Source organism: Convolutriloba macropyga, unplaced genomic scaffold, assembly GCF_964194025.1.
Source record: "Convolutriloba macropyga unplaced genomic scaffold, txConMacr16.3 SCAFFOLD_3413, whole genome shotgun sequence".
Lineage (NCBI taxonomy): Eukaryota > Metazoa > Xenacoelomorpha > Acoela > Convolutidae > Convolutriloba > Convolutriloba macropyga.
The window spans coordinates 1-27,859 of NW_027451085.1; the positions used below are offsets into that span (position 1 = coordinate 1).

General features: G+C 53.2%; 1 protein-coding gene across 1 annotated transcript; it reads right to left on the reverse strand.

The window, feature by feature from the left end:
• Positions 1-21,547: 21,547 nt before the first annotated feature.
• Positions 21,548-27,578, reverse strand: LOC142356395 (uncharacterized). The gene is made up of 10 exons (XM_075408316.1): positions 27,419-27,578; positions 26,783-27,288; positions 26,329-26,595; positions 25,606-26,045; positions 25,336-25,480; positions 25,112-25,244; positions 24,295-25,010; positions 23,211-24,123; positions 22,519-22,961; positions 21,548-22,373 (listed from the first exon to the last, which is right to left on the reverse strand). The coding sequence occupies exons 2-10, from the start codon at positions 27,266-27,268 to the stop codon at positions 21,612-21,614; spliced, it is 4,305 nt and encodes a 1,434-aa protein (XP_075264431.1). The 5' UTR covers positions 27,269-27,288; positions 27,419-27,578; the 3' UTR covers positions 21,548-21,611.
• Positions 27,579-27,859: the final 281 nt, after the last annotated feature.

Consider the following 27,859-nt stretch of genomic DNA (forward strand, 5'->3'; position numbering starts at 1 on the left):
CCTATTATAGGTATCATATTAGCGTGTAAAATCGTAAACCACTATGGTACCTACCTAGCTGTAAGTGTACCGGATTCCTCCACTTTGTGTCAGCAAGAATTGGCAATTCGTCGTCATGCATGTCGTGAATTTTCTTTATAGCGCTACTACTAATAGTCTAATACTGTACTAGCGACTCATATGTATAATCCCAATTATTTGACGTACCCTACCCTACGGCCCTGGCCCGGTAGGGTAGGTATGTTCGAACTTCGAGTATTCTGCACTGTATCCTTACTAGTACGCTGCTTTTTAGTGTACTTGTACGACACTCGGTCTACCGGTACCACCAGGAGGGATAGATAGGTCCGGAAGAGAAAGCTGAAGGGGACACATCAACCCGAATATAACATATAAGGATATTCATAGCGTGAGGCCTGGAAGGCTAACTGCACCGTTCGCCGGTCCGCTTGACGTTCGCATCGCCCGGCTGCCACCCGTGTCTGACTTGCCTGGCTTCGGATGAGTTCCTGAACTCAAGCCCATTGAAGACGGATATCAACTATGGCACACCTAGGTCAGATCGGTTAGGATCGAACCGCTTAGCGAATCAAACTGTCCGTCACCCTACAACGCCTTTGCCCGTGCCGACCGACCCTCTGTTGCCACATCGCCCCGTGAGGGAGCCTGCCGTTCCCCGACACCCGTGCGTCTCAAAGCCCTATCTACATCCAAACTGGTGCAGTGACTATCAGTGCACTTCGATCGGTGGTTCAGTCCTGTCGCATCGGCAGACAAATCAGGATGTTCTTAAGACTCAGGCAGCTGCCCCTGACGGCGGCCTCTCTGGTTCTCTTGGCGATCGTCAACGTTGTCCTCAGCGGCCCTTGGGACCTTCGCGACTACAAGCACTGCCGCAGCCTTAGAACCAGTGGCATTCGGCGCGAGCTGAGCGGGGTGACCTATAGTCCTGTCACAAACAGCTTGTGGCTCGTGACACGGAGGCCTAGAGTGTTGGCCGAGTATAACATGCAGGGCCGCCTGCTCCGCACAATCGGGACGTCAGCGGCGCGTCTCCGCGACCCAGAAGGTGCGCACATTCCCAGGCGGCGGCTCCCTCCTGCTGGCCCCACTTCGCTTCACACGAGAACAGCCAAATCCTTCTGAATCGCAGTAGTATGGTGCTTTAGTGCCAGTGCTCTTGATCTGTGTCACCCCCGCGTGATGCGTATGTCCTTCGCAAGTGACACTTGCCATCATGAAGCTCGCAGCCCTTAACCCTGGTTATGTTGCTCTCCTCGTACGCGGCCTCAGGGATCACGTGGATGTATGACTACGTCTTCGCCGTTGCTCAAGAAGGGACTACGTACGGCTATGAACACTCCTCTGTCAGCATCGTGGACGCGTCGCCATGGCGCGATCACGTCGAAGTCATCCAGAGGATCACCGTCGACAACATGCGGCAGAGGAGAAACGCGGGCTTCGAGGGCCTGACCTACGACCCTATCCAGAAGAAGCTCATCGCCAGCCAGGAGAGCGACCCTATGCAGATCTGGAGCATCGATCCGGAAAGCGGGAGAGCGGAAAAGATTCTCAACGAGGCTAGATGGTCCAAGACAATGAGGGACTTCGCCTCTGTCTACAAGCGAGCTGGAGACTCTGGTTTGTATGTCTTGTCAGAGCCCTCGGAACGAGTGCTAAAGCTTGACGAAGATGGCCGCATGATTGACGGTCAAATAATCTCCATAAAGGGATCTCTGCCAGAAGGCGTCACGTTCACTCCTGACGGGCTCTTTATGGTCATCGTGGGCGAGCCTAACGAAATGTTCTTCTACTCTGTGACTGGAAGCTGTGACTACAACCCCGACCCTTCGGTACAGATCAAAATTATGGGAACACCTGTCACAGAATCAGGAGCTTCTGAGAGTTCGGATGGGGCAACCGGTCATTCAGAACGTGACGATGCCTCGGAGGGAGACGAAAACAGCACATCTATCGATGACATCTCCATTCCCATCGTCACAGAAGGATTCTGCAGTGCAGACAAGTGCAGCCATGGACACCCAGTGGCTTGGTGTGCAGTTGGAGACGCACATCGTTGTGTTGGGTCATGTGGTGCCTGGTGGTGCTCAAACATTCAGGGAGTCCCCCCAATCACCCGCCTCACCTATGTGGCGCCACCACCCCCAACGGCCCCACCGTCTCCCCCGTCCCCGCCTTCACTACCATCGTCTCCCGAGGCCGGATTCTGCGGCGCTGGCACATGTCAGCACAGGCATGCCCTCTCATGGTGCCAGCTGAATGTCGATCGTTGCGTAGGAGGCTGTGCTGCTCTTTGGTGCCCAACGGCAGAGGGGCGTCGACCCATTTCCCGGGCCAACTACACTGAACCTCAGCCACCCGCATCGCCTGCTGGAGAGGAGCCTCCGGCTGGAGGGTACTGCAGTGCAAGTGGCTGCAACTTCGAGCATCCCAACCCATGGTGCAGTGGCAGCAGCCACCGCTGTGTCAAGGGGTGCGCAGCAACCTGGTGCCCAGGGAAAGGCGTCACAGCGCCGACCAAGCGAAACACTGCCAAGAACCAGACGCTGCCCGCCACGAGCTCAAAGACTGAGAACCAGCCCCCATCCACCCCCTGGCATCAGGATCCTGCTAACGGCTTCTGTAGTTATCAGCAGTGCGGCCAGGGAGGGCGGTCTGGCAACCCCTGGTGCCAGTCCTCATTGAGGAGCTGCATAGCGTGCCGTGGGATGTGGTGTCCCCGTGCGGCCTTCAAGCAAGAGAAGCCAATCAGCCAAGCCAACATTTCAGACATCATAGCAGCGGATGAAGAGGACGACGAACAATTTGAGGAAGGGTTCAGTGCGCTGATGACCCTGTTGTTACATGACTTTGACAGTGCTGCGCCTGCTGGAGAAGGCCAACTGAAGAAGGTATGGACAGCTGTGTCTTGGTATCTGCGGCAGGTAGTAACGCCAGCTTCTCGTTCTCTGTGTGACTGATACCTTCCATTTGCACAGGCTGTTGCGGATATGGTGTTCGGAGACAGCCAAGGGGAGGTGCTGGTCAGAGTCGAAAGCTCGGCTCTGGTGCCGCCTCGTAGACGCCTGTCAAGTGACCCTACAGGAGCCGCATTCTCCTCTGTGAGGATCGCAGTCCTATCTGAAACACCGCATCACGCTAACCACCTGATGAAGAAGCTCGAAGCATCGGTCGAGGATGGGACTCTTGTCACCAGCCTGCGCGCACACGGATTGAACTCTACCCTGTCAGCATCAATCCAGGAAAGCCAGATAAGCCCTGCAGGCATTCCCCCGCAGGCATTCCCTGTCACCCAAACGGCGGAAGTGCCCCTTGAGGCTGTCCCAATGGTTGAATGCTATGATGGACACAAAGCAGACCGCGAGAGGGTGCTCCTGCTAGCTGGAATCTTCGGCGGCGTGATGCTCCTCCTCCTCCTGGGACTGCTTGTGGCAGTTCTCTGTGCCCGCAGGCCAAGTACCACCACAGTATCGGCATTTGCAGGTTTGACCCCTCCGGACCCACCCATGCCCTGCCATGTTGCATGCCAGCGCAATAGAATACATTCTACTCCGTGCCACTCCTGCTGCTGACATGCAATCTGAACTCTGGGCAGATGGAAATAAAGTTGCTGATGATTTTGATGAAGAGGCGTCGCCTGGCTGCGACAAGCCGGCACTGGCGGAAGTCACTGTTGATGAACGCGACAAGCAGCAGCCCTCTGCCAACGGCCTTCCCCCGCAGTGTTGAACCCCCCCCCCCCCCCCCCCCTGGGAGATGGCCAAACCTCAGACAGGTCAAATTGATCGTGGACTGACTCGATTGCAACCCTATGCGCTATGGCCGCGTGCATGTCATAGTAGTCGGCATAGTGCCCAAAATTAGCATAGCAGTGTTATATTCATCGTTTCCGAAGGCAATGAGACCATTACAGAGTTGCTGATAGACCCGGGTACACTTGTCAGTAGGATAACGGCGCGTACGCCGTAGAATTTTCTAGAAAACAAGTGCCTGTAATAAACTCTTTCACCGGCAGAACCAACCGGCGGGGAAGCCCGAGCTGGAGTGGCAGAGCAAGCAATGACTTTGTGGGGTATGCCATGGGTATGTTGAAGCGCCCTGTGTGGCACAGATTCGCAACGCGGTGGGCAAGTGTGCATGGAGTGGACACAGTGCAATATGGCAGCGCCTGAGAGACACAAAACCATACCAGTCCCTGCAGAGAGGGTATGCATATTAGACCCATAGCCATGGTCAGCGCTATCTCACACGGAGAGCGCTGAATACAGTGCAGTGTGGGGGAACCTGCAGGATGCCTACACACTGCCGCTCCCACATACCAGCAGCTGGGGCATCTCAGTACATCTAAGGAATGACATGCACAGCTCGGACTCACAAGCGGATCGCAAATATGAATCTTACAACAAAGTTAAGATGTGCTGACCCGAATTCATCAATCTGTAGTGGTATCACGCTCTTGGGCCTTGCAGCCGTACGGGCTGTCTCAGGAGCGATAACCTTGTTATTTGTCATCATACTATATATTGCATGACGCGTGGTATCATATATTCACGTACGGTGACAACAAAACTCAATACATGCACTGTATATTGATAACTTGAAAGCAGAGCGACTGCCCTTAAATCACCATAACAGGACTGATGTACAGAGTATCAACGGCAGAGGAAAACAAGTAGACACAAATGTGTGCATGTACTGGGAGGCAGGAGGCAATGGAGTGCCCTGAAAGCCATATTCTCTGTTGGGGTGATTTCTGGCTGTTGCTGTACTGGAATGTATGGTGTGTGTGTGTGTGTGTGTGTGTGCGTGTGTGTGTGTGTGTGTGTGCGTGTGTGTGTGTGTGTGTGTGTGTGTGTGTGTCGTTCTGCAGGTGCAGTAAGGAGGCATAACGCACAACTGTAACAATTCGTGAGCTGTGGACAGGATGCGGATCAACTGGCTCTGTGCCCGAGTCTGTACAAGGGCGGGTACACAGTTTGCTGTCGACCATCCATACACTGCAGCGGGCGTATCTTCCAGGAGAGTGGACGCCTAAGCGTCACATCCTGCACAGATGCGAAAATATGACCTCGTCATTCTCAGTGAATGAAGGATGTTGAACGTTGCCCTCGGGAGTCGCCGGCCGCCGGGAGGGATGCTGGCCCTCATGTCACGTACTATTATTTAGTGTGTAAAACTCTTCCTAACCGAATTACCGAAACCTCTCAAGTCTCATCCCACGTATCCGGTATCGCTAACCCGTCCTGTAAATCCTGTTATAGTTATGTGTAGGGATACTGACAGGATATTGACCACAAATTTCGATCAAACATCGCGCAGGTATAATGAACTATCAAGAGGTTTTCAAGAGATTTTTCCACCTGCCCGGGGGTGTAAAAAAAAGTCAAGAGATTTTCAATGAAAGAATGGAGGTAGGGTAGGTAGGGTACCCGGTACCCTCTAGGTAACGTATTGGTACTAGTACTGTATCGCTCTAGCTGGTAGCTCTCTGCCTCTCTCTCTCTACTCGTAGAGAGGCAAAATGGCAAGTTTAGGGTTCAGGACCCATAGCTTTAATTCTCCCCCTTAATGTAGGTACCTACTGTATGAGGATAGGACTAGCAGGATAAGGTAGTATCTCCCACCTAGGGTAGCCCGGATTTCTACCGAAGCTTTGAAAAAGTACGTACGGAAGTACGTAGGTACTGCTTCTTCCCTAGCAAGCTTCGGGAGGGTACTCGTACGGAATAAACGGATACGTACCCTACCTAAGGATTACATACCGAGGAGAGCGAGTGTGAGGCTACGTGAGCCGGTCAGTTGTGGAATGGAATTTGAACAACTGTGTACGCCCCTTTCATAGGCGTTGCAGCGCCATTTGCGCCAGCGCACTACTGTACGACTAACACCACTCACATCGCGTGACGCTATTACCAGGATTAGGCCATAGTTAGTTAGTACTGGTGGCACCTGGCCATTCATTTCGTACCCTATATATTACTATTTGCTAGCTACAATAGTAGTACTCGTAGTAGTAGGTAGCAATTGAAAATTAAATCGAAAAATACGACTTGGAGGCCAATCAACTATCATCCAAAATATTGTACTTTAACCAGGGGACGCGGACTACCACTCGTACTAGCTAGTACAGTCGCAATGAGGAAATGCGTTTTTCTGGGTAGTAATAAAGCTCGTACATTTGGTCTGATGCCACAGCTTTCATATGTCAGTCGTACGCCTGGTACCAGCAGGTGGTTAAATCAGTTTTTGGGTGGTACATTGGGGGGTACATCTGCCCCACGAGGGTGACTGTACGTTGTTGCCCGCCGCCGGCGCTGTTGATGCAATATGGCGCTAGACCATATTTTTTAAATGCATGCGATTGACAAGTCGTCATGCACTATACTCGTACCTACAATAGGGAGATCTCAGTAAGTCATATCTACCCTATCTATCTATCTATCTATCTATCTAGGTAGGGCAGGGTACTACCAGGATGTACCAAGCAGGAGGGACATCCTGGACCCTGGTACGAGTACTGTTACTACACTGATTTTATAGCTGTGCGTGTGAGTTTTTGGTGTCGGTCTGTCTGCATCGAACAGGTAGGTAGGTAGGTAGGGCACTCTATGGAGAGCTGGCCAGCCAGCCAGCCAGCCAGCCAGTCAGTCGGTCAGTCAGTCAGTCAGTCAGTCAGTCAGTCTGCCTGCCTGCCGACGTGTCTGTTTATATCTCTGTCTATCGGGATGTGTGTGTGTGTGTGTGTGTGTGTGTGTGTGTGTCAGTCAGTCAGTCAGTCAGTCAGTCTTGTGTGTGTGTGTGTGTGTGTGTGTGTGTCAATGTGCATGTGTCCGTCCGTCTGCCAGTGCATCTAGATGTCCGTCCATGTGTGAGTGTGCATAAGGCTACTGTTCATTTGTCCAAGGTGTAGCCTTGCCAATAGCACCTAGCAGAATCTCTGGGGTGGGGTTCTAGCGGAGAGGCAGCTGGACATTAGAATGTCTGCAACCTGGCAACGCCGTACGGCCAATACGCTGGCTGTGCACAGGGCTAGTAACGTGATGCCGCCCAGTACAGCTCTATCATACAATGCGCTGCCGCCCTTGTCATGAACTGCACCTTTGCAGGATATGTCGACAGGGAGAGTCCCATGCTCCGTGCGCGGGTCCTGCCGCATGTCTTTGCCCAGCAATTGTGTAGCATGAGTGATTATTGAACTTCCTGGGTACCTGCCTGCCAAGACGAATCTGGCCCTAAATAGAAACCTATGACTATCATTCGGCCCGTGAACGCTTTGTTGATATGCACACGCCTCATTGTCACTACCAGAACTGCTACTTGGCACAAGGTAGATCTCTCTCCAGGCATGGAGCCATACCTGCTGCGGTGCTTCATTGGCGCTTTGGTCCTCCGGTGCCACTGGCGAAGAAAGCCTCACTGATCACTGAACACACACACACACACACACACACACACACACACACATGGCATGCTGCCCCCAGCCGGCGGCGCTCAGGGGGCGCTGCAGTAGCCGGCGGTGCTATTACGGGCGGCCTGTTTCGGCATGGCCAGCAGCAGCAAGCCGACCAGCGGCACATGACAATGATTTAGGTGACCCTTACACATATCGTTTACATGGGCAGCATCACTTTCACTGCTTCATACACGGCAGCGGCTTCCGCAGCTTCATGCAGTCATGGCCGAGTGCGGCGTTTTGATGGGCATCCGACGTTATCGGCTTCCTACACCGGAGAGCTGGGATTGTTCCTACACCGGAGAGGTAGTTGTCAGTGGCTCCTTAGGTGGCAGGGAGCCAGTACCCGCAGACACGATGAAAGCTTGATGTCCTGAGTTTGTCCTGTCTGTGTTGGAGCCGGTGGACACTATTTTCATCCTCTTTTTTTCTCCTGTTCGCCGTTGGTAGGGCTCCGGCGAGGCCGGAGGGTAATTTGAGTGGATGGCGTCCTGATCTGCATGCCGGTGATGTGATGTGCACATACACACTTTGAGGTGTCTGCCAGTACTAGCTAGCATACGTACGACTGCATGTTTTGTTTTTAAATGTGCATGGTTAGGGAGTCAGTGCATTCCTCTCCAGCTGATCGCTGCGCCGAGCTGCACCCCCCCTCCCCCCCCCCCCCCCCCCCTTCCCCCCTTGTGCCCCTGGTGGGAGAATACGATAAGCCGAGACGTCCAGACAAGGGCCTGGGAAGGCTTTGGCCACGGGAGGTCACCAACGCCACATTTCAGATAGACCATATTCAGATAGACCACGTAGGCACCTGAAAATCATACTGTTGGTCGCGTATGGCAGTCTGAAACAGTCTGTTGCCGCCCAGTAGTCAGAGCAGCACATCACAGCACTGGATCCCGCTGCTGATGTCTTGCATACCCACCGGCCTCTGGAAGAAGCAATGGACAAAGTCAACGGCAGATGTATGTTACTCTTGTTGTTTGGAGGGCCGGACTCCGAGGTGCTGAACGGGATGCTGGCTGAATGTGCAGTCACTGCCCCGGAGAGCGTCCTGAGAGCCACTTGTTACTTGGATTACATTGCTGCCAGCGACAGCTAGCAATTCACTGAATGCTGGTGCCTACCGGACGCATCCGGGACAGAATCGGGCTAGACTGTGTCAACATGGATCTCACACGCACAGGCAGACATCATGGCATTCATTGCACCCTCCGGTGCTTCTGTGTGTTCTCTCCCGTGCATGCCTCACTGCTGAGCGCATGCCAGGTTACAGTGCCTGGTACACGGAAGGACCACAGCTTGCGGAAAGGGGCCGTGGTGAGCCCCACACAGCGTCCTCAAGGACACTATATCACGTTGCTCAGTCTCTCTGCGGCAGCACGGCAGCTATCTAGGCTGCCAGCGACATGGTCAGAGCGTTGACACAACTTGTACTCGGGAAGCGCCCAGGTACTGAGATGACAGACTGCAAACTCTGTCAGTTTGAGCCAGACATCGCCTGATGAGACTCCCCGACAGATGTCTCCTGCCCAAGCATCTTCCTATACTCGCACAAGAGATAGAGACAATAAAGTGAGTAGCAAGATGTAAACCGCCAGAGGTATGGAACAGACAGCAGCAGGCAACTGACCCATGTGGTGCCTGGAGAACTGCAGCGAGCATGCAGTGAGAGCCTGAGGGTTTACAGTCACAAGTGGTTAGGGATCACAGGCGCTCTCACCCAAGCCCCGTCGGAGAAATCCCCTCTACGTAGGCCCACATGTTTCTGCGGTATTTGGCGCCACTAGTGGTTCACACTTTCAGGTTGAGGCCCGAGGGTGCAGCAGAAAGGAAGTGGCTGCAAAGAAGGCTCCGTAAGGGGGGGGGGGGGGGGGGGGGTCCGACAGGAGGCAGGCCACCTGCTGCCATTGCCAAGAAGTGAGGGCTCCGCTGCTGAGAGCGGGTGAGAAAAAAAGAGAACATCTCCTGCAACACAGGGGCTCATGCACCTCCAGTGTAGCAGCGAAACGCCGGGGGGAATGTATGTATCGCATAATCTCAGAGACGAGGCTCTGATATATCGTCCAGTGTCTGCATGTGTGCAAGGCTGTTTTCGCGCCAACCACAATGGCCCCACACGATGTCCCCACCGGGTTGCTATGGCCCCAGCCCCGAGAGAACGATGCACTGTGTATCAACATTTCGGGAATGTGAATACCAACTAGACAAGTCAGAGCCTGCGCAGGCCGGCAGAAATTAATTTGCATCAGATCGCAACGCAGCTGTGACCGGGTCGACAATCACGAGACTGGGGCAGCATGAAGCAGTGCGGTGCGCGCTACGGCCACCCCTGCCACCTTTGCGAGCCCAGAAACACTTGGCCGATAGTAAACGCATCATACAATATCAGTTTCTGCGGCCGGACGTGACAGGAGGCACGACCTCACAGCTAGAACTGTACAGATAGTGCGTTTGATCTGAGTGCGTTGTTGCATACTTAAACATTGAAAATGTCTACAAGTAGTAATTTACTGGACTTGAAATGCTCAGAGGAAGACACTAGCTTGCATTTTTATTTATACAGGAAACAACTGTCAGAGTCTGGGTGTTTCAAATCTGCCATGATCTCATGAAGAGACGATTGTGCTACACACGTAAAATATTGGAAACATGATGAAATAAAGGGCATGTATAGGAATGGTTGGAAGCTTGCTTCTTTCATGAATGTCGGAATCATGCCACTGCCGTCACGTGAGTACGTGTCTCGCGTGATCAATGGTCTTCCTCGTCCTGCACTGGAATATCTGCAGTGAAGGTTGCAGCCTTGGGTGCGGGGCAATCTTGGCTTGCCTTCTCGTCAGACACATTGTACTTCTTGCCTGCATCTGCGTCATGGGGTGCTTTGCGGCGATGCAGGACCAGAAGGCCGATGGCAAGGACAAGGCAAGCTCCCAGGCATACCCCGGACGCAACCCCGACGTAGATCAGGTAGCGGGGGACAGCGCTGGTAGTACTCCAAGCAGCCCGAACATCAGCTGCAAATGCAGGCGCACACCACAGTTGGTACGGTCATGTCATGCGATCTTAAGAATGGAAGCGGCATGGCAAAAGATACAGCGGAGAGATCAACGCAAGGCCGACAACCGCCCAGGGGGAGGCAGCAGGTACCTGGAAACATTGAAGCAGGGACGGCCTTCGAGACGGCCGAGAGAGACCATGGGAGGAATGTGACCGCCGCAGTATCTCTGAGAGTGCTCTCAACAGCTTCTTGAGGCATGTTTAATAGCAGCTTGGCCATGGCGTCAGGGTGCTCGGTGACAATGGCAAAGCGAACCTGACATTGCATCATGACGAGTTCAACCCCCCGCTGCCGGCTTAACTTCTGAACATGAGTGCATACTGAATGTATGCAATGGGTTAACAGGTGAGGAGGGGTGCCAGGCCTGATGTTGGCGTGAGCGGGGAGCATGGAGTGAGGCCAGTACGCAAATCGGGGAGGAGGAAGGGGGGGGGGGGGGGGGGTTCGGGTTGCAGTGACAACATGACTGGTTTGCACGCATGCTTAACGTTCGGGCCAGAGGGCGCTTTGCTGTACATGGGCGGGAACAGCCAAGATGCCCTCACCGTTGTCTGAGCGGCGCTGGCAACCTCGTTGTCTTCTTCCACAAAGGCAACGTGCGAAACAGGAGAGCCTGCATGGGAATTGGCCAGTAGCAGGGCCCAAACACTGGTCACAACTCAAAGGAATCACAGCGGTATCAATGCACGTTGCATTGCCTTGTGATGATAAACGAAGCCATGATGCGCACAAGTGGACAGAACAGTGCTCCTACCGGATAAGGAAGCCACTGCGGTCAGCAGTGCAGCAGTGTTGACCTCAGTCTCCGGTTCCGTGATCTGAAATACCAGGAAAACCGACTGTAGGGTGGGACCAGTGTATTGGTCAATCCAGCTCTCAAACTCCTCGGCCTCCGCAGCGTCGAAGTCCTGATCCAGACTCTCTGCTTCGTTGGCCATCGCATTTGAGTCACTGCGCTTCGCAGGGTCCAACCACTCCAGACCTTCGGCCTCTTCAAGCGGAATGCCTGTAACTGTTTTCTGTCCACAGGCATCCCGGTCAAAGTCGATAATGCTCATCATTCCAGTAGAGGGATTAGTGCTGTCCAGCTCAACTTCGCTCGGAGGCTTGAAGGACTGGGCAGTGATCGGTCCCCAGATTGGGTTGCTTCCTGGTGGAGGGCACCAGGTCAGGCCACAACCGGTGCAAGTCCGAGCCCTGCTACGGCACCAGTCGCTGGACGCCTCAGTACGATTTTCTGAGCTGCAGTCTCCTGCCGGCCCTTGGAGGCACTGTCCCTCCCTGGTATTGTGATGCCAGAAGAGTTTCTCCTTGAAATAGCTGTACAGAAGGGGGACGTCGCTGGTCAGGCACTGGGCTGGAGGGCACTCCAAGCGGCCAATCCTCTGAAGTTTCTCAATCTGCTCCTGAAGCTCGTCCGCCTCGTTGTCCTTCTTTCTGTTGTTTCTGTCGTCTCCAGAGCTGGAGTCCTTAAGGCCCCTGGAGGACTTGAGTCTGCGGGAACTTGAGCTGGAACTAGCGCCATCCTCCTCTTCAAACTGGCTGAAGTAAGAATCATAGCAGTGCTTCCTGCCTTCCATCTCAAGGGCGCGAGCGTCGGCAATCCTCTTCTCTTCCCGTTCCTTTGCCAGTTGAGCCTGTACGTACTCCTTCAGATCAGCGGCACAGGCCGTGGGAAAGATATGTGTGCACTCCTTGCAAGTTGGCCTGCAGGGCATTTGGGCAGGCAAGCTGCACTTAAAGGACGACACATCTGGTGAATTTGCTGAAGCCAGAACAGTGATCGGAGTCTAGGAGGAACAGACGCTGTGACCACAGTCCAAGCATCGCGGCACACTTTCACACCTGTGCCATGGCTTCTTGCGGTTTCCTGTTTTGGGGTCGGCATGGCATCCAGAGTACCTAAAATACGGTCGTCAGACGGCATGGCGTCAAAATGTCTACAAGTCAACGCGTTTCCCTCCTCATGCGCCAGTGACATTCTGCTCCGTCATGCTGGAAACAGTGGACAATAACAGAACGTGGGCCACACGTGATTCCATAGGCTGCAAGGTGAGTGTGTGTGGATGGATACAGGAGTTACACGACTTGGGGGAACACAACGGTGCATCACTGCTTGTGAACGCTGTGGGAAGGTCGCGAACTGAGGTCGCGAATGGGGCGGTGCAAATATGAAGACCGTGAGACCTCTTCAGGTGCCCCCCCCCCCCTGCTGTCTCTCTTTCGTCACTGCTGCTGGGACTGTATCTGGTGCATGCCAGTCTTTGTGAGTTGCTGTACCCTCATCCCCGTGCAGGTAGGCACATGCCTGCGGCCACAGGCGGGGTGATCAGATGCTGAAAGGGGGCACCTGTCTCGCTCGTCATGCTTGCAGCTGAGCTTTTGACAGTACTTGCTTCCCCAGTAGTGGTGCCACTCCTTGCAGTCTGCCTTCCATGGTTTCTCCCAGCAAGATGAAATGCACAGGTACCTCGAATCGGTGTACACAAACTCGTACAGTCCTGGACATGAATGACCAACAGCCCAGCAAAAGCCATTAGAGACATGCGGTACAGACAACTTGCTGCACAGTCCAGAGGTTTGCGAATGGCAATGAGATAACATCCAATGGCAGCACCTGACAGGGCGAGCTCCTCCCAGGTTGGTTTGCCTCCTGGACGCTCCGCGCCCCGCCGGGGAAGCGTGGTGGGCTCCACTCCAGCGCAATTCTGTACAGAGTTCAACGGACACAGTCGTGGCTGCGAAGTTAGCCAGATCCATCGCTATTGTTAATGAAAGCATCTGTGTGATGACCATATAGATGTAGCTAGTTCACATGTTAGCTCCTCAAGAAGCCAACCTGTTTTGGAGCGAAATTGATTGATTGTGCAAGCAATCAAGACCAACACGAATTAGGGATAGTCAGAGCAGCAGGTCGATCATAGGGTCGATCACTCTACGTGAACTATTGTGTGGACGATATACCGGCGAGCACCCGAGGATCATCAGCCGAGGCACCGAAGCCGACGGCATGTATCCTTACCATGTCTATTCGATCGACAATGCAATGTACCAAGATGATGCACAAGGCATAAAGTTCCAACGTAGTGGTGTGAGTTGCTATCAAAGCACCGCACCTCAAGCTGGCACGGTTTGGGGCAAGCCAAGTCGGCTTTGTGAGCCCTTTCGCAGAATCGACGTCCCATACCATTGCATTCCGCATAGCTTGCTGCATACTGGATCGAGATCAGCAGGATGAGAGAAGCCAAAATCGCGGGCGCGTGGTGCGGCCCACATCTCGCCGTCGACTGCATATCCCGGTCGTGCCGCGTTGTCAATTGTCCAACCAGCTGCGAGCGTTAGACCAGTCCTTGGCCGACACCGCTGAACCGAGTGAGTAGGAAACCCGAACAGGTACGCAGCGCGAGCTTGTCCGTGGAGCAGCCGTTAATTTGTATGTTGATTTGAAAGCAGCCTAGGTTTTCGAGGGGAGGCCGCTCGCTCACCCCAGTGTGGTTTCCGACATGTTGATCAATGTGTCGATAAGACTCTCAAGTGACGTGTTCATTTTCTGTAATTGACGACATGACACCAGCGCGCGCGCTTTCGGAAATGACGCGTACGTGTTTGCCAGCGTACATGTATATCAGTATATGAAGCATGAACAGTACTATAATAACTACATACTAGTTCCTCCTGCTAGTACAGTACAGCCTACAGTACAGGACATGATCGCTGTGTGTACTTCCTCCATCCTGCCTGCACTTTCGATCAACACAACACAACATAGCTCGGTTGGTACCGTAGTAGGTAGGTCGGAGCGAGGTGAGACCTGCCCTACTCGTACCGGTAGGCGGTAGGTACCTTAGTAGGTACCCACCTGGCTCTGTACGAGTACAGCTCCCATGTAATACTCAAAGTACATTCCGTGATTTCATCGGGATATTCGAATGATTTCGAGAATTATCCTCGGAACAATCGGAAAAATTCTCGAGTTTCATCACGAATAGGCGTCGAAATCACGCACTCAGGCTGTCGCACTCTTGCATGATTTCGACGCCTATTCGTGATAAATCTCTCGAATCTTTTTCCTCCCTCGTATAGCTGTGCCTCCCGGCCAGCTACGAACAGGGTCGTCGCGATCCGGCCATGTGCATGCAGGTATCCTACTCGTACTCGTACGAGCTTCGCGCAGTTACACATACCTACCCTCTCTAGAGAGCCATCTAGTGATACATATAAGTAACGTTTACACATGCATGTACAACATATAATAATATATGGGGACTATGTATACCTGGCCCCTATGGGTACTTCTGTGGCGGAGAGAATAATAGGCTGATATATACTGGTGTCTGGTAGGGACTCTCTAGCTAGAGGCTGGCTATAGGGCCTAGCTACTGCCAAATCGTACATGTACTCGTACTGGTGACTTTGTCGTTACAGGGGGGCTGCAGGGCCCGGGGGCGCGCGATGGGGGAACGCGACCGTACACACTTGCTGTATAGGTCAGTAGGGTGGACGGATTGTAGCAAGCCAGGGCCGAGACAGGGTGTCATGCAGCTAACTAAGTACAAGTGCTAGAGTACTAATAAGGCGATGGGTACGTACGTAAGCCGACCCATAAGCCAGTCAGTGAGTAAGCGCACTTGTCTAAAGTAGGGCCAGGTCCGTACAACGCGGCACGTAAGATACCTACGTTGGCGCCAGTTCCCGAATGACTGCATATGAAGGCAGAAGGATCACGGAATACGCTACCGGCCTACTCTACAGTACCCTACTAGAGAGAGAGACGACTGCTACCTACTACTACCAGTACGAGTACTGCCAAGCAATAGCTTTTTTTAATATATATATATATATGCATAGTACAGTCCCTCCTGGTACAGTAGTACTGGGTAGCTAGAAATATTCTCCATTACGAGTACAGTATCCCTAGTAGTACAGTAGTAGCTAGAAATACTCTCCATTATTTATTCTTACTACAGTACCAGGTACCCTGCCTAGAGCTAGTAGCTAGTACAGTAGTAGTATTCATTTATATATTGGGGGAGATACCTCTACCTGCCTTTACTAGCCAGTACGCACCGTATACCTACGGACCTAAAGCTAGTATCGCTAGGTTGTGTACGCGCAGGTTAAATTTGGTCTAACTGATCAGTACGAGTATCAAATATGGCTTACGAGATCCTGCATGATTGGGTAATCGGTTTAACGGGTCCTGATTCCTGACTTGTGTGCAGTACGTCGCATGAGTCCTGACACATGGTTCATGTACCCTACCGTGAAGTTTTCAAAAAAGACCTGATCGCTCTTCGGACTAAAGCTTGAGTGTGAGGACTGAGCAGTGTGCCCGACCAGCCGGTGGGGTGAGTGTGTGGGGCGAGAGCTGTAAAGACTGCAGCATTTTATGCAGGCAGAAGTCATAGGGATTGTCTAGCTCTAGGCCCCCCCGACTGAGGGACCGTCCCTGAAGCGCCCATGCCGAGGGCAGGCCCTAACCTGTCTCGCTGACATGCCCACGAACTGCACCCTGCCTAGTAGGAAGTGGTAGGAGATACATGTGTGGAGCATTTGAAAAGCTGTGGGTATCTGATGGTTACAGGTCAACAGGGTATGAAAGAGGTACCTACTCTCTCCCTGCATGTAACTGATTACTGTATGAATGAGGATGCCTGAATTCAGAGTGTCCCTTCTCTGGATGCATGTGCCTTTACCAAAGTCTTTATCCATATTTGGCCAAACTGCGCGTGTGTGTGTGTGTGTGTGTGTGTGTGTGTGTGTCTGTGTGTACGCGCTGTCGTGTGTCCTTACAGCTAGGGAGAGCATGGCCCAGATGCAGGCCCCTCTCAGCACCGGATAGCAGCGAATCCCAGGGATTGCTCCACTCGGATGCAAGGTGTCTATGCATATCGGCATTCCACTGTTGGCTAAAGGGGTGCTGAGTGTCGTCGTCGAAGGCCTGAGATCCTACCTATGCCCTGTGGGAGGGCATCCATCCAATAGACCGGCTCATCCAGTGCCAGCCAACCAGCCAGGACCATTCATATTGCGAAGCCAGCGTGGTGCAGATCACTTGCTTCTGTCCGCCTCGGCTAACATGGCCGCAACGATTGGCAAGTCAGTGAGACACCAGCTGCTGCTCGGAAGGGTTCCCTGCTGTAAAAACAGCACCTCGAACATTCGTCCCCGGTTGTATAATCATCAGCTACAGCGCTGACCTTCTGTATGTATTCTCGCTGGGCTTTTCTCTCCACAGCCACGGATTCCCAGTTGGGACAAAGTTTCATGAGATCAGGCACTCCCTCATAGGAAAACAATCAAGTCATTTCCCAACACGAGAGGTTCACGACCCAGCGGGTGCGCCCAGCTCTGGGGTACGAACCTGTGTCGCCGGTTGGAGCCTTTCTTCGTAGGCTAACGCTCTGCCCATTACGCCTTACACCAGATGCCGGAGCCTAGTGTGTGGCCATCTCGAGGCGTGGTGGATCCAAGTCGCGGGGGGTGGCAGAGTCAATGTCAGGGTTACCACAAGGTAATCTGGAGACTCAGCAATAGACAGGAGGGCATTTTTTTCAAGTGCAGTGTCGTCATGTGCTAGTGGTCGTCGAGGTTGTGTGGAGTAAAGGAGTGAAGGGAATATGATGGCAGGCTTACAGCTCGTCCTGGCAAAAAGGTTGCTACTCGTTTATTTTTCAGCCAGGACACACCATGTCCATACACTGCATCTCAGCAGGCATGTGATTTATCGCTAATAATGTTGAGTACTGATTTGTAGGGGTAAGGGGGTACATGGGCCTAATTTACGGGCTTAGTCCTAGAGCTCTGCGAGGAAGTGTTTGCGAGGCTGCCGGGACCTCGGGAGCACCTGCATCTTGGTGGAGAACTCCAGGCTGATTTATACCTGCCACATCGAGAAGAGGAAGTGGTTGCGAGGCTGCCGGGACCTCGGGTGCACCTGCATCTTGATAGGGAAGTCCAGGCCAAGGCAGCCCTGCCACATCAAAAAGAGGAAGTGTGTGCAAGGCGGCCGGGACCTCAGGAGCATCTGCATCTTGGGAGAGAACTCCAGGCTGAGGCATTGCCGCCACATCGAGAAGAGGAAGTGTTTGCGAGGTTGCCGGGACCTCGGGAGCAGCTGGATCTTGGGAGACAACTCCTGGCTGAGGCATCCCTGCCACATCGAGAAGAGGAAGTGATTGCGAGGCTGCCTTGACCTCGGCAGCATCTGTCTCTTCTTGATAGAGAACTCCAGGCCAAGGCATCCCTTCCACATCGAGAAGGGCTGCACCTGTCAGTGGAAACGCTGTGCAGCTGGATGGGTCGAAAACAGCCTGGCCATATTTGTCCAAGCCGTCTTCAGGGGCCAAGAATCCAGCAATTTCAGCACTTGGGGTGGTCGCCTTTGCGTCATAGCACTCGATTGCCGGGCACTGCAGTCGTCCTTGGGCCTCCAGGGCTGCCATCCTGTCCACTTCTCGCTGATCCAACAGATACTTTGGCGGATGGTCATCGGTGCCGGCCTTCCTGGTGCGCCGCAGCTGATCATTGTCATCTTCGCCATCGTCACTCTCCTCATTGTCCGCACTGTCATCGCTCTCATCCTCGTCACCACTGCTCTCATCCTCATTATCCCCACTGTCTTCGCTGTCATCCTCATCGCTGTCATCCTCGTCATCGCTCTCATCCTCATCGTCGCTCTCATCCTCCTCCTCGTCGTCATCCCCTGACTGCAGCCTCCTCCTTCCTGAAGACTCGTCCGCATCTGAGGACTGGTCCTCATCCTCATGAAAATCTGGGGAGAGCTTCTCGTAGCAATACTGCCGCGCTGTCTCCTCCAGCTGTCTTGCAGCAAGCGTCCTCCTCGCCTCCAGCTTTGCGTGCCGCTGCTCCAATGATTGGTTGGCCCACTCCTGTGCTGTGACTGTCCTCGCCTCGAGGTCTTCAACAGCTGTCATGCTCCTCTCTGCAGGGCGGATGCCCGAAAATCCCCAGATGTTGACAACCTCACCTGCCGGTCCTTCAAGCGGCAATCCAGGGTTGGGCCAGGGCACGCCTTCAAGATACTCTTCACGGGACATCTCAACGGCCGACAGGGAGTTGCACACCGCTCGGTCGAACTGGGTAGGGTCCACGAACTCCTCGAAGGTGTACATGTTTACTGAAGGCCAGAGAGCGGGAGAACCGCTCGGTGGACACCACATTCCACCGCACTTGACACAGTTCCCTGCAGAGGATCTGCACCAGGGGGTACCTTTGCTTGGGTCGCTCGCACAGGTCTCCTCCCATGAGCAAAACCCTTCCGACGTTGTGTGATACCAGGGGTTGAGGAGGTTGACCAGCTCAGAGGAGTCAGGGACGAAGCACTGTGGAGGAGGGCAGACTAGACTGCCTTCGTCTTCCATCCTCTTCATCTCCACATACTTCAGCCAGGCAGGGTTCTCATAGTAGTCAGGGCGGGCAGAGCTCTCGTCTGCCGCCTCTTCATCCCACTCTGGGATAGTGATGCCCAGGAATGGAGCGAAGTACGAGAGGTAGCAGAAGTGCCGTGCTTCCAGTTCAAGGGTTTGGTCCTCCTGTCTCCACTTAGCATCCAGTTCAGCTTCGACGTCGTCATCCATGTAGTCCCTCAGCTCTTTCCCACAGGCTGTCGGGAAAACTCGAACACACTCATCACAGGTAGGCCTGCATTCCAAGGACTTTCCTAATTAGCACTGATCACTGACGACACCAGAACCAAATTGCAAGCCGTCAGGAGCAGTACAGGCACATAGGAGGAGGTTTTGGTTTGAGGCACGCCTCACCTGTGCCACGGGAGCTTCTTCACACCGAAGTTGAACGGGTCCTTATGGCAGCCAGAGTAACGATCCCTCTCATCATGCGAGCAATCGAGAGCCTTGCAGTAGCGGTTGCCGAGGTGGGTCTCCCACCTAGCGCAAGTTGCCTTCCATGGTTTCTCCCAGCACGATCCGACACACATGTCCAGGCCTTCGGTGTACACGTGCTCATAGAGACCTATCCACACGCAATCAAGGTAGACGATTGAGCGATTCGACCCACAAATTACGGTCACGGCTTGATAAGCTACAAGCGAGTAGTTGTGAGTGCGTGTCTGTTACGACTGACCTGCTAAGACGATCTCCTCCCACAACGCCTGCCCACCGGGACGACTGGCCCCACGTCGAGGAATTTCAGAAGGCAGATTCCCCTCGCAGTTCTGTGTCAACATCAAGCATTTGTTCAGACAAAAAAACTGCGTTATCTCTAGTGGCCAGCGCGAACGCTGGTCGCAACATGGTACATACGTTGCTGTTGCCCTCACTCAAGGCACAGAGTGAGGGGGGGGGGGGGGGGGGGGACCTTCTGGAGGCAGGCATCAGGACACTTGGCCTCGGTGTTGTGGGCTCTCGTGCACCAACGCTGCCCCATACCGTTACATGGCTGAAGCGCTCCATCCTCATGAGGTCCGTAAGCTCCATACGATACGGCAACCAAGGACAGCAGCGCTCCAAGGGCGAGCGAGACACGACATTGCAACCTGTACGGCAACGTGTCTGAGAGCGGCGTCATGGCTGCACGCCGTGTGGCTGAGCTGCTCGCGAATCTCCGGACGCTGAAATGTCCGCGACGCAGTACCGGGGCGGCAGTCGCTCACAACCAGGGTCGCAACTTGTTATGTACAAGTCATTACGAGTACGGTTTCGGGTTTTGCTATGTAGGGCTGTACCGTGTACCCCTACAATAGCCCTACGTACGAGTAACGAGTGTACAGTAGGGTACCCTACCTAAAATTGTACTAGGGTAGTGATGGGCTGGAACTGTCTGGATTCTCTAAGTGGGTAGAGACTAGAGCCTGCCTGGCACTGGCAGAGCAAAATGTAGAAATTCAATGGGTATTGTAGGTAGGTAGGGTACGAGTAGGTAGGGTACGAGTACCTACCTATTAAGAGGCCGTTTACGATAGGGCAGTACTTTTAGCGGCAACGATTTTCGGAGGACAGTAGTACGTTCGGGGGTACAAACGTACACTATGGGGTTTGGGGCGGTGAGCCCCAACGGGGGTGTGGGGGCAGAGCCCCCACTGGCCCGCCGCAGGCGCCGCTCCAGAAAAGCACACGCAGAAACTGGCAGAAACCAATAATATTCCCCGGGATACTGGACCCCGCGCCCGGCACAGTCCAATTTCCCACGGGAACCAACGGAAAGCGTAGAGAATGTAGAAATGATACAACGGTCCGAACAAAGCGAAATAATGTATGCATGGAAGGGGTTGTCCGTCAGCCGGTAGGGTACTGTACACATAGGGTACATGCTGGACGCTGGTAAGCTAGCTCTACAGAGGACATTAGTAGGTACAGTAGTAGGTACCCTACTCGTAGGTACTCGTACTGAGGACGTGGGGGTCATGCACGGACGTGGGAGGGTCCTGTAAACGTGGGGGGGTGCTGCAAACGTGGGGGGGTGGTGCGAACGTGGGGGGGTGGTGCGAACGTGGGGGGGGGGGGGGGGGGTTGTGAAACTGGTCAAAGTACTGTAAGTGTGTCACAGACGTACCAGCGGGCTCTGCAGCCTCTAGAGCCTGTCTAACAAACGGTTGCGGCTTGCGAAATCCGTGATCCGTCTATAATACCAGGAGTGATAATACTAGAGTACTAGTTGGCTTATTGTTTATGTAGTAGGTAGGGTACGAGGTAGTATCCTTATGTGCAGGCTTTGATATGCATGCGGGCTTATTACTGCATGCAGGTAGGTACCCTACCCTACCTACCTACTACCTACGAGTACACTGAGAGGTAGATTGGAGTAGAGTACGCGGACTGAAAGTACATTGTAGGGTACGTTGTCCTGTCAATATGTTTGAAACGCTGAAAAATCTGGGGGACTAAATTCAAAAGGGTCTATGCTCAAACAGGGGGGAGAGTACGTTGTAGATGTGTATACATGCTCGTAAGTAAAAGAGGGAATTCGCGGGTGCAAGGGGGGAAGGTACCAGGGTCCAAGGGATGCTACAGTGGGGAAGGGGCTCCCCAACAGCAATACTAAATATCATGAACGACTTACAACAATGATTGCCATTTGGAAGCAACTCGTCCGAATGATCTAATCATCTAACATCCCCTCATCATCGCTCCCACCCAAGTCCAAAGGGCTCATTTGTTCCTTCATCGCCAGTTGCAGCTGTTCAGATACTCTCTTATCAAATGCCTGCTTCTGTTGGGAAAACCATGGTCGGAAATCCCAGTGATCAAGCAATTCACAAAGCCTAAACTTTGGCCTCGGCAACCCTGTCCTTGGATCGTTGATGCTACTGGCAACCCAGAATGGATCGGTAGGAAATCTCTCCGCACCTTGAAGAGTGCCAAGCAGTGGCATCAGAGTTTGCGCTTGAGCTGGTCCTATCTTGTTGTTCTTGTTCAAGACTCCTTGTTGGTAACACCACTTCAAAAACGAAAGCTGTGCATGGGTGTGCTTCACTTTCTTCTTGTGCTTCGTCTTCGCCGGCTTAGAGGTCCCGCCAGATTTCATAGCGAGGCCTGAAGGGATAAGCGGGACACGCATCTGGCTAGCTGCACGTGTCACGAAGTGGTAATGGCCATCTGCCGAATGGCAACCTCTGCCGGCCACGGCAGAGTCTCCAGCGTCTGTTGCACTGTCAGAATCACTTTCACTGGAAGCATACTGGGTGGGGCTAGGGGCAGCTGACGTAACGGCATCATCCAGAGCTTCGGCATGCTCCTCGCCTATCCTTTGCTTGACAAATGCCTTGACACCGTTAACAGGATTGGCAGCAACCTTTTTTATGAGGTCCATGCCAGTGTATCTCGGCCGCACAACCTTGTTGGCACGCTTCCAGCCCCACACCTTCAGATACAGCAATTGAGCAGATTGGAACAACACGATTGGAGTTAGCAATGCTTTATTCTACAAATTCTACTGTAAATCTGTATATAGAATAATGACAATAACATCACAGCCAACAAGGAGAAAAATGCCGCGCATACTGTACCTGCGTAGAGATGTCAGGACAACGTGATTTGTCGGCCTTGTGTCTCTCCATCATTCGCTTAGTGAATGTGAAGTGTCGGCAAGGCGGGTCACACCAGAATCCCTTGCTTCGTTTCTGCCGGTCAGCAAGCTTGGACTCCTCGATCTCAATTCTCATCCGCTTGTTTCGATTTGCCTCTTCCTTCTTCTGCAATGCTTTAGCAGCCTTGATCTTCTTTCCGCGCTCGCCAGGCACTCCATGCCCAGTACGGCGATGCGTCGTACTGGACCCGCCCCCCTCCAACACGCGGCCTAGTCCAAGCTGTTCTTCGCAGGAAGAAGCATCTCCACCACCAGCACCGGCAACTTCAGAATTGTCGAAGGCGGTGGCCTCTGTAGCAAGACTAGCCCCCTCAACTCCTCCTGGGGGTGCTTGGGCTTGTGGAGGACCACCAGGATTGACAGCTGTACGGTCGCATCACGAGTACATGCAAGCAAAGATGTCGAACCAACGCATTGACACACTTAGTACGGTGATACTTCGAATGTAAGGCATGACAACAATACCTACTGTGCCATTACTATGATCATTCACAACATCCGGATATCAGCCATTTGTCCACGCATTGGCTCAGTTTCGACCCTCATGGGTCTCGCAGGCGGGCAAGGCAATTGGCTACGGCACATAGATGGGCAACGAAAGAACATACGTACCGCCGGGTTCACGTCCACTGGCCGGCAGCGTCAAGCGGATACCACAACCGGGGGCTGGTGGATTGCCTTCATGATTGAGGGGCCAGTCGATCAACACCACACCAGTCGAGCCCTGTGGTTTCTGCCACATTGCATTCAATGCTGTTCTGGTGACAAGCTGCCCACTCCCAAAGCCAGCATGCTTGAAGAACCTCACTCCAGAGAGCTTCCGGTCCGGACCATACTCCATCGTTGTTAGGGCGATGCTTCGGACGGAGATATCTGGCTTCTTCAAAGCGTTGGGCTGAAGGATGCCTTCATTGCTGCGGTCTATCTCCACCTCCCGAACCACAGTGTTCGCAATCGCCGTACTCCTCTGGTGGGCTACCACAACATCTCGAGCTGTAGTGGCATCCTGTCTTCCACTTGCAACGACTGCCGTCACAGCGGGTCCAGCTATGCCGAAGTGGTTGTCAAGCATAGATTTGTTGCACTGTGCCTCCCCTGTGGAATGGTAAAGCACCTGGACTCCAGTGATCTCAGACAGCATCGGTATGGCCAGACGAGCAAACTTCCCGGAGTAGCATCCTGCACCATCTGACTCAATCCCAACCTTGGTGCGCTCAGGGTGAAGCCCCTTCATCAAATGGATCATGCCTTCTAGCATAGAGACCACAGAGAAGCCATCTTCTTTCTTGTGGTCTGTGATGAAATCGAAGTACAGGATTGTGTAATCATCAAGGCTGTCCTCCTCCTCGCCTTCTTCTGGGACATACTTCATCAGGGCCATGCCACCATGCCATGGGATCCCTGCCTTTCCAAACCATTCTTGCTGAGTCTCTCTCCAGACCATAGCCAACCACTTCATCTTCCAATCGATGACAAGGATGTAGTCGTCAGTGCGAAGCTGCTCCCGCCGGAGGGTTTTGAGCTCCTACAGAAAATGACACACGCGACTCAACATCGCATGTTACAGCATGCACAGTAGACAAGCCTAGGGTACCCAACCAGCCCCGGTGGCAAGCTATATTTGTATGTGTTTTCGACTGCAATGGCATGGTTCCTCACTGTGTGCGTATATACGGCGGTCAAATAGCCGGCTTACCTGCTCAACATGGGCGCGGACAAGATGAGCAATATACTTCTCGGTGCGGGCGCGATACCGCTTCCCCAACACACAGAAATCGTTCAAAAGCTCGTTCATCAAGCTCTGAGGAGTGACTTCCTGTTGTTCATCAGATGTGGTGGGAGAAATAGGAAATAAATCCAGGTCGCCATCTCCGTCCACAGCTGTGGGGGTAATCTGATCTGCTGGCAGACCTCGGGCCAGTTGAATCATGGCATGAAGCTCTGCGTAAATGCCGAAGAGCTCGTCACATTGGGGGCAATGTTCACGATGGTCCTGGCACGATTCGGGGCAGTCATTGCAGTATACCAGACGTTCCTGGCACGGCTTGCACTTCTTGTCTGGCCTGCACTTTGGGCAGGCCGACGCAGCAGTGCTAGTGAGGCCCCCAAGCATACGAGTGATGCAATGGGCTGACACACGAGACGTAGGCTGTAAATGTGTTGTCATCCGCCGCTTCAGGAAATACTCGTACTCATCGATTCTACCAAGGAGATTCTCCTTGTGGTCTGCTAGTAAATGCGGCGCAGCGTCATACACACGCTCCACAAGACGCCGTAGGTGCTGGAAGTTCTCGTGGCCAAACCGTTGTGAGATGTTGTCAAGGCCTGTAAGCACCTTCTGCTGACCACCGGTCGCGACCTTTGCCATTTTCATGAACTTGCTGCGCTTGAGAGTACCGGGCATTGGTTTCCCTGCCAAAATAATGAAAAGTTTTGTCAGAGGTCAGGCAAGCTACAACTTGAAGAAATGAACATGAGGCCTCTGCACAATGAAACCAGGGCTAAGGGCTTGCCTGTTTCTGGATCTGTGTTAGCTTGTAAATACTCTCGCCATAGCTCAGATCTCAAGACTTTTCGCAATGTGCTGGGGACACTAAGGCGTGTACCATCTGACAGTGAAATATCCTTCTGTCCGAAAGCCACATCCTACGTACCACACAGTGATGTATCAATGAGACAACACATACTGGTAGCTATGGCTACAGGTGCCTCAGAAAATAGGGGGGGCATTCTGCACCTGCATGTTGCTTGGATTGCAAATCCACTTCAATGCATGTTCAAATTGTGTGGCATGAACACGCTGGCGTGTAATCTTCGACAACAGAGCTGGCTTGGTGGTGCCCGCACCATACGCCCTAGCATGGGCTCGCGCCTGGCGAAACCTGCACAAGATATACGCCACATCATGCAATATGCATTTGGCGGTCGTTCAAGGAAAAGGCACTTGGGATATCAATGCACTACCAACAATGAGTAGTGGGAGATCAGGCATGGCACAGGTACCCACTTGTTTTTACTGACAGCCTTGGCCAAGCCCAAATCATTGTTGAGTTCTGCCTTGCTGAATGACTGGGTTAGTATACTGAGCAGCCGTCTCTCCTCCTCGCGGTCATCAGTAGCATTCAACTCAGCCACGACGTCCTTGACCAAGGGCAGGTCCGCCAGAGCAGCAGTAACAATCCGCCGCTTGGATGACTGCCTACCACCAGCATCTATTTTGTCTGCGAGCAGGCGGAGCAAGGGAGCCACATCACGGTGGAATGGACTGACCACGGTGACTACAGGCTGTTCCAGCTTCTGCAGCAGATCACGCAACCGACGCTCCCCCATGTCACAAAGCTCCTTGTGAAAGGAAGTATCAACGCCAGAAATTTGGGAGCCATCTCGATTGTATCGCAGACCCAATGCTGCGTACACTTTTGCACCAGTATCGACCCCTGAGATAACCTACAACAACATGCGGATCGCACAGCAAGATTGAGGACTGCACATGCACGTGCAAAAATATAGTTCATGGTATGTAAGCATACACACGCAGGGGTGATATGTATACATTTAGACACACACACACACACACACACACAGAGCCAAACACATAGCTAGGGACACAGCGGACAGATGGATTGATAGACAAACAAAGAAACACAAACACAGACAAACAGAAAGAAGGCATATGGATGGGCAGGTTGGCATGCGGCAAACGGACACGCAAACAGACGGAGAGACATACCTTGTTGTCAAGAGTCCTTTGCTGTGCATATTTCGACTGCTGGGCCCGCAGGAGGCCAGCTTGGTTGTCTTTCAGCCTCTCTGCTCGTGCCTTTTGAGCCTCAGCTTCTGCAAGGCGGAGATCCAAAACAGCAATCTTGTTCTCCGATTGCTGTAAAATCTCCTTTTGTCGCAAGGCTATGTTGTGCGCAGCCATCCACTTTGCGTGTGCTTCTGCACAGCTATCAAGTAGTCGTTGATGCTGCACCCTAGCTGTGTGGTCTGCTGTCTATGGGACCATGCGGCATGCACAAACAACCAAACATACATACGCTCAGACAACAAGTGAACAAGCAAATCTCCGTTCCATGTGTGGGCACAAACAACATTCAATTGCAACAATGCGTCTGTGATGCATTCAAACATGTGGCACTGCGAAGGTTGTTGTGCCTGTGATGAACAGTGCCACATATTACCTGCAGCTCTTCCTCAGCAGCAATAAGCCTCTCATGCATATGTTGCTGAGACTGGAGCAGTTCAGACCTCTCTTTCTCCCACGATTGTCTCAAGGCCTGAACTCGCTGAGACTCCTGCGCCTGGGCTTGCTGCCTAGTCTGGGGAGCAGCCAATCTGGCAGCTTCTCTAGCTGCCTTACCACCACTGTGGTGATGGTGTGTGGAGGAGTCTTTGCGTTGGAAGCCTGCATTACATACGTATCCTACATATGGGAGGCCGTTCCTTGCTGTGCATCTCCCCTTTCCATCTGTGATCTGCGACGGAACTAGGCTGAAATCCCGGGGGGGCAATCTGGGGTGACACAGCACAGCGGAGCCGACGAGATGGCGACCAAACAGGCCATCCTCCTTGCAAACTAGGCGTACTCGCGGTGTGTCGCCTGTGCGCTCGAGCTGGCCGCATGCCAGACACCAAAACGTGTCTGGTATGTGACTGTCAGGGGCCATTAGCGAACGTGGGTCACAGCCTGGGCAGGGCAGGGCAAGTGCAGTGTCAGACACCGTCAGCGTCACTGTACTGCGTGCAGTACTATGTCCACAGGCCGCTCGCGATGATCGAATTTTGGTGGGGTGTGCGCAAGGTAGGCGAGGGAATACCTCATAGTTTGTCGTGCAGCCGTTCAGACAGAGCAATTCGAAGGCGCTGATTCTCACTGTGCCGCTGGTTTCCCAAGGATGCTTAGGATGCGTGGGTTTCTGGCGCCGCGGCTTCCGTGGCGGGCAGCGATTAGGTACGTGACTAGCCTCTGGCCGGGGATGTCCGGTACTCGTACTGGCCGGGAGCCGGTAGGGTACTGGCAACATCTGTACGTGAAATTGCCGGATATGGGGGTCAAAAGTACTGCCCTACCGTAAACGGCCTCTTAATGTTAAAAAATATATTAGGATATCCCCTTCTCGTACTCGTACAAATATGATAACACTCTACCTCCTGAGTCCTGACTCTACTCGTTTGCAGGTTGGTATGGGAGGTAGCTCTTGGAGACAGGTAGTAGGTACCTAGTAGGTAGTAGTGTAACCTGCCCAGTGCTGTAGTAG